Source organism: Opisthorchis viverrini, assembly GCF_000715545.1.
Source record: "Opisthorchis viverrini unplaced genomic scaffold opera_v5_56, whole genome shotgun sequence".
In the NCBI taxonomy this organism is placed as follows: domain Eukaryota; kingdom Metazoa; phylum Platyhelminthes; class Trematoda; order Opisthorchiida; family Opisthorchiidae; genus Opisthorchis; species Opisthorchis viverrini.
In genome coordinates this window covers 1,208,181-1,215,466 of record NW_008751713.1, presented here as the reverse complement: position 1 = coordinate 1,215,466, position 7,286 = coordinate 1,208,181, and the positions used below count along the sequence as shown (strand labels likewise).

The window sequence follows — 7,286 nt, the reverse complement described above, 5'->3', positions numbered from 1 at the left end:
TTTATTCAGAATTTTAGTTCACGAGGTGGACCGAGAAACCTGTTCATATTCAACTTAGATGTTTCGAGTCCTAGCTAGACTTTGTGCCTTGCATTTGTCGAGCAAAGGTAGACTTTGGGTGAAGCGACATAGAATGTGCCTGAAAAGCCCTGACATATCCAGGAATTTTGAATTCATTTTTCCCTGAGGGTCTTCTGCCTTGTATCTAACAGTGGTTGCATATTTTCTGGTCATTTCTGTGGATTTTAACTGAACAGAGACTAACGATATCTTCACAATGAAATATGCCTTGTTTGTCTTGTTAAATGCAGACTTTGTAGGTGGGAAAGTATTTAATTTATCTACAACTCGTGAATTTAAAAGATCTGAAGCCATGTATCTCAGGTGTTTCTTACTCTCAGGGAATCATTTGACCTTGCGTGGCTTGCGTTATTTGCGGATCCGCTAGACACTAAATTTCATGATCAATACACCACTCCTTTTAAGCTCCTCAGGCGTTTGGCCAATCGTCAAACCTCCACCGGAAGCACTGTTTTATGCAGGTCATCCGCAAGTTGGACAAACAGCAGTAAAAACCCAGCAAATTCATGTATTTAGTGAATCTGGATAGTTGGACATCCAATTCGAAGTTAACCTGCAAAAAGCATTGCAACATAAATAATCAATCACCGGTTCATTAACCCATCACTACAAACTACCCGTCATTCCAGTTATGACAGATGTGCCATCATTTTGTGATCGGCACCTCCTTCCGATGTTTTCAAGCTCACATTGAAAACTTTTAAGCGCCTGAAATATTGTTCTTTTGAACCTGATGCAAACTATGTGCACAACTTCAGGGATTTAACCAGTTCCAAGAGAAAATGCACTGCAGGTTTGATACATCCTCAACAAAATGAACAAAAGTCTCGTACAATGTTACTAAAAATCTGATTGATTATCGATAAACACATTGTAGCAGTAAAAACCCAGCAAATTCATGTATTTAGTGAATCTGGATAGTTGGACATCCAATTCGAAGTTAACCTGCAAAAAGCATTGCAACATAAATAATCAATCACCGGTTCATTAACCCATCACTACAAACTACCCGTCATTCCAGTTATGACAGATGTGCCATCATTTTGTGATCGGCACCTCCATCCGATGTTTTCAAGCTCACATTGAAAACTTTTAAGCGCCTGAAATATTGTTCTTTTGAACCTGATGCAAACTATGTGCACAACTTCAGGGATTTAACCAGTTCCAAGAGAAAATGCACTGCAGGTTTGATACATCCTCAACAAAATGAACAAAAGTCTCGTACAATGTTACTAAAAATCTGATTGATTATCGATATTGACAACACATTGTGTGGTTTGTGTATCATGCATACTACCTCAAAGCTATTGTCTCCGAGTCCAGAGGTTGTACTCTGTAAGCATCCAACCTATCGTATCGAAGGTGTATTAAGTAGAACGTGTCTGACTCGCAACAGTGCTACTTGTGATGATATTGGTAACACTGTGCAAAAAATGCACTTTGGGTCCCAAGTGCACAGTTCAAAGGCTGTACAGTAAGATTAGACCAAAATTACTCGAGAATATCCGAAATCAGTTTGCATAACCACTCAAGCGTACAGCCGATGAAAAACATCAACAAGCAGAGGGTTTTGAGACCTTATCCCACACAAAATCCGACTAAATTTTATGACTAGTGCTCACTGGCATCCTTTGGGGATTAATGCGGATTGATAAGCTGTCTTCATGAAAACGGGAAATGGTGGTTAATTAACTGCGTCTATGTTGTATCTACGAATGATAGAGACGAAGGTAACGTTTCGAGGTCGAAGCAATTTTGAGGACAAACTCTGCTATCCTCGTGCGCCAGCACAGGTGCATTTCTCCGAACCATGGGAAGTACCGGAAAAGGGATGTTTCTTCCAAATTTTGGGGAGAAAACTTACAATTGTAGACTGCCAAGAGTAGTTTTTGCTTGATGTTAGCAGAAATTGCCAGAATAGCCTGAAAACTTGCGAAGCGCTCTTGAACGTAAAAATAGGATTCCGCCAACATACAGTCAGAACTCGAATCATTTAACAAGTAATGCGGTCTCTTCGTTTCTCAAGATCATTTCAAATAAAAGTTGCTCGAATGGTTTTGATATCCGTACAGCGGGCAGAATGCCTAAAATTGAACTCACCGTCCGAACCAAAAGAGTTAGATCACTTTTACGAATCCGAATTGTAGCCACTTTGACTGTCGGGAATGTAGAGCGCGCCATTTCCTGACGTCCTACCCTACTTTACGAGCAAGGGATGTTGCAGCTGCGTGCATATTGTTGAAGGCTCTGTGTTTGACGCTAAGTGCCTCGAGGAATAGTGCGGATCTGTTAGAGGATATGTGATCACTGGTGCTGTGGTTCATCAGAGGATTCTGGGCAAAAACATCCCTCTCGCGGTAGACCGATCTGTCAAACTTAACGGTTTGTTTGAGTAATGTACTTCTTATATAAGAGAACTGCTTGACTCAGACAGCCTTTTTCTCCCACTGCATGTGAGGCGGGACGTTCCATGGATGGTCATTAAATGTGAAAACGAGGAACGGAAATACTTCTTCGTCAACTCAGGAGCACTGGTAATTACGATCTCCTCTGGATAGAGTCCCTGGAGAAAGGTAACTAATTGGCTGGAATCCGTGACAGATGTGGCTCTGTCACACAACCGATAATTATTCAACACCACAACGTCTCCATTCAGTGCGTAGCCCTCCTATCTCGGGCTGTGCAAGTGAACTGATTGAGACACCCCTCTAAAGAATGACTCTTATTCTGTCATTCTTTTCAGCCTTCATGAATAAAAATTAATCGGCTGTACATTGTTTACAGCTGAGAAAGTGACTACCTGATTAACTGACTGGAGTGGTCTTAAAACTGAAGAATTGAATGTTAACTACAGCTGGTTTGTAATACTTTCTTCTTAGGGAGTTTGGGTACTCTTGTGCTCAATTTGTTTATTCATCGCAGACCTCCAATTTCGTCACCAGCTAAAGTAAGTCTCAATGCTTGAAATTCCTGTCATGGTTATAGTTAAAAATAGAAACTTCTTGAATGGGTACGAAATCAAGAGAATACTTTATCTTCTGCATTGGGCTCCGGACCCCGAACGACATTTAATTGGTGATTTATTTATTCTAGGTGTCTCTTAACCTCATGAGATTATGATAATTACCATTCCCTTGACAACAGACTAAGGTCCAAGCAAACGTTCAGTATAATTGTTCATTTCATTCCGAATTCAATGTACTCCTTGAGAGAATCTCGGGTAAAACACCTGATTTAGTAGGAAGCATGTGTAGCTGAAGTATAGATATGGATATTATGTTGACATCCTGTTACCGGAAAGGTGACAGAAATGACCTAGGCTACACTGGTCCCGTTACTGACAGCTGTAAAAAGTACGATTTGCAACAATACTCATCGTCCAGTTGCAAGATACTTGTTATGCCTAGACACCATGACACAGAAAGGAAGCAGGAGAGCCAGGATACTTCCAGATTTGCCATGACTAGACAGAAACAGTCGGAATGTTGCGGTTAGGTTCAAACCATGGACCTTTCGATTGGTAGGTTCGCACATTAACCACCGAGTTATCTACAATCTTTGCTGCCTCGAGAATAGTAAAGGCTTTTGTCGGGACAGAACGGCTTGCTATTAGCTTTGACAAGTTCTGAGTGCGTTGACTGTTTCGGATGAGACCCAAGCTATGGTGCAACACATCCGTGCCCTTTTTTCCCTCGAAATAACTAGGGGAAGTATAGTTTTATTGACGGAATATATCACACATAATGATGCCGAAAACACTTCAGTTGGTATCGCCCGTTCCATCCTTCTTTGGGCTCCTTAGATAGGGCAGGTATGCAGTTCAGCATTCAGGCAACTGGTAATACCAAAAACAGGGTTAGTTTATCAGCTTATCACGTTGTTGAGGGATCTGCATCCAGCTTGCCTTATTAGCCCCTCGAAAACATGCTGATAAGGACTGAGATGGACGTTTTATCCAAGTTGAGCCCTCTGATTGGAGAAAGCACCTTCAGAGGTGAAATCCCATACGGAGGCGAGTTTATATCGAAAAGTGCACCAAGTACCGTGTTCCACGCGTTCACTTAGGGTAACATTTTATCCAGCTAAACTGTCTGCTACTGCTACTTCCCAAATCAATCTACTAACTAAGCAGTTTGGAAACGCCTGCAATACACAACTGTCGGCGTCCAGAAGCTCAGCGAATACAGGGGCTATTCCTCATGTTCACTCATTTTTTCGATATTTGAATGTGATTAGAAATCACTGGCTGTTACCTCCGCACCCCGCGTTTGCCTTTAAGTCTACAGAGACAGTAGGTTAGATATTTTCTGTTATAAATGCTCAGTCAGACTCGAAGTTTATCGATTCCTAGCTGCCTAGTCCTATAAAAATGATTAGGTTGTTCAAACAAAGCATTTCGATAATTCCAAAGCAACTAGAGGCCTGTACGAACAAGTCAGAGGGCCTAGAATCACGCTTGAAATCTAACGAACTCCTTCTCGCTTCATTCATTCAGCAATGCAGACAGTCTTCAAAAAAACCAACATGTCTATACAGGTTTACATTTTTTCAGTTAACTTACTCACTTTCATCCTGCTTGTTCAGACTCCCATTGCATGCAATCTAATCAGCTCAGCTGTGACACCCTTTCGTGGCCTAAGTGCTAAGCCACCAGGCTACCTAGGCCTAGACAAGGGAAGTCGAGAGGCAGGACCTTTCGGTCAGTAAATTCATGCTCTATCCACTGAGCCACCTAACCACCGTAATCACTTTTAGGATTATGCTCATTCCACTTAGAGGTGTCGTACACTCAAGTAAACCTTATTCGCCGCAAACGTATTGTGCGTTTGTAGTACTGAACAAATTTTCAGCAAATATTTAGGGCACGCTTGTATACAATTGGAAGCCAATTTGTTCGTTCGCCTGTCCACCTATTGATCGCCATCACATAAGCCATTCAGGGGAGTTTCACTGCAGAACTAATTACGACTGATACATTAACCCACTCATCTAAATTTGCAGGCTTATTGACTCTATAGCACTGTTTTGATTTCTATTCAACTGCCCACCATTGTTTTCTAGTTCCAAGGAGACCTTCCATTTGCACTAAATACACTAAATACACTAAATACAACTAGTAAATGAACTTCACCGGACTGTTGCGAGTTCTCGGTTTTGACACTACTTTACACAGCATTGCAGGCCATATGTGGCTCGCCATCGGACAGTTCATGAGAATTAATTGTGAACAGTCAAGATTGACTTACCAATGAGGATTTATTACCACCTGTCCGGGGTCTTCAAACAGTGAAGGACATTCCTGTTTTATGCCTTTCCTTTCCTCGCGAGATGTGTTAAGAACAAGTCCGTTCATACGTGACCTGAAGCTACTGCATGGAAATTCCATCAATGAAAAAATTCTGTCGCAAAATGGTCTAAAATTGGTTTGCATCACGAAGTAACAACCACCAGTACAGAATACATTTCTGGTGATTACCTCAACTTCTGGTGGGAAAAAGGCCAAGGATCATACATCTTATCCGATTTTACACGGGCGTAGACTGCGCTGTAGTCTTTGTGGTGGAATGAAAATTCAATTTTTTTTATGCCGCCCTGTTGACCATGGTTTCCTTGTTCTTGGAAGCTTTAACACAAATTTGGCGGACGTTGTGCCAAGTTAACTGTAATGGGAATAGCTTCTCTGTGAATAATGTCCAATCCTTTGCCTCTTCCTTTTCGTTCTACAGTGAGCTGCATGGAAGAAGGAATGGAATGCAGCAAGACGTTGAAAACGCACTGTTGCGGAGAGCTGATTTGTTATCTGACGGGTGCCTTCAGAGGAACATGCAAAAGGTGCCTACCAGTTGGCGCATTTTGCCTGAATTCATCCGAGTGCTGCAGCCGAAAATGCATCTTGAAATGCAAGTAGAGGAACTCCAATATACTGCATGCAAAAAGTTACCACTGAACCAACAAAGCTGTACTCAAAATTCTTATTAAAAGTATGCAAAAATTTACGTGTTTTGACAGTGGTCCAAATCCTGCTTAAGCCTACTTCATTTTTCGACGAATTAGAGTTTGAATGAAAGTAAAATAAAGGTTTGGTCACACATGGTCCAAACCGGTCAATCGTACAGGTTAAAAGGTGATAATTTTCTTAAACAACCGAAGCTACTTAAGAATTGATTAGTAACAGATGGTTGGAGTGAGATTCGTGAGATTACTTCTCGGTCCTTGACACCATGAACATGGGCAAGTCATGATTCACATGTTCCCGAAATTCCGCTACCACACAACCTCAGGCGACTCGATAGGTAACTCGGTACTTTAGATTTTCAGTAAATCTGTTTGGTTTTAAAAGGCTTGGGGCCATAACAGAACTTCGAAAAAGCTGTTCAGTTGAGCTATTCAAATGACTAAACCTACCAAAACAATATGTATGCCGTCTTCCAGTAAAAGCCGATCGTTGGACACCTAATTCCACATTAAAAAAATACGACCAGTTTTATTTTGGTAGGGTTTTGAGAACATAGTTAATTTCGAGTTTTCTATTCCTATGAGGTAGTTCGAGCTTTAAGGTAAACAGAGATACTTCGATTCTCACTGTAGGTCAAACAAGAATACCCAGAAGCACTTGTTGGTTAATGAGAATGACGTAGTCTTACGACTAAAGAACAGGCTATTGGACGCAACGGGAAGAAAATGTTTGTCCAAAACGTGCAATGAGAATATATATAGTGCTGAGCCTACGAGGAGAGTTAGTAATAGGGTGGGAAGAGGAGGAAAAACAAGTATGTGAAAGAGAAAAAGGGAGGTGTCAGTTGCAGCATGTTTTCGATTATCCGCTCTGCTGTGTGCACCGCTTAGGGCGACCCGGCTGATGGCACCATGCGACGGCCGACGTGACATGAGTTTATTCGTATATGTGAAGTTTATGATCGTAAATTGACTGGAATACTGCCAAGGCGCCCACAAATAGACAGGAGAACGACTGGTGTCCACAATCAAAGCCTTTTGTTCAAAAGCCTGACCGCAAAGCAGTAGTCTTTGACTGGCAGTGCAAGAACATTAACTTTTTTCAGGAAACACGGCAACAAGCATGTTCCAATCCCCAACCTGAAAGAACAGGAGACTGTGTTTGTCAGAACTCTAACCATTGACCAACCTGGCATAAGAGGTTGCGAGTGCTGCGCGGAAAACTTCAAGTATAGATTACTGGGTCGCCA

The 7,286-nt window shown here is 41.7% G+C and overlaps 1 protein-coding gene across 1 annotated transcript; it reads left to right on the top strand.

Moving 5' to 3' along the window:
- Positions 1 to 2,974: 2,974 nt before the first annotated feature.
- On the top strand, positions 2,975 to 6,073 carry T265_13338 (hypothetical protein; the record flags this gene model as incomplete). The annotated part of the gene is made up of 2 exons (XM_009168412.1): positions 2,975 to 3,028; positions 5,808 to 6,073. The coding sequence occupies one exon, from the start codon at positions 5,833 to 5,835 to the stop codon at positions 6,058 to 6,060; it is 228 nt and encodes a 75-aa protein (XP_009166676.1).
- Positions 6,074 to 7,286: the final 1,213 nt, after the last annotated feature.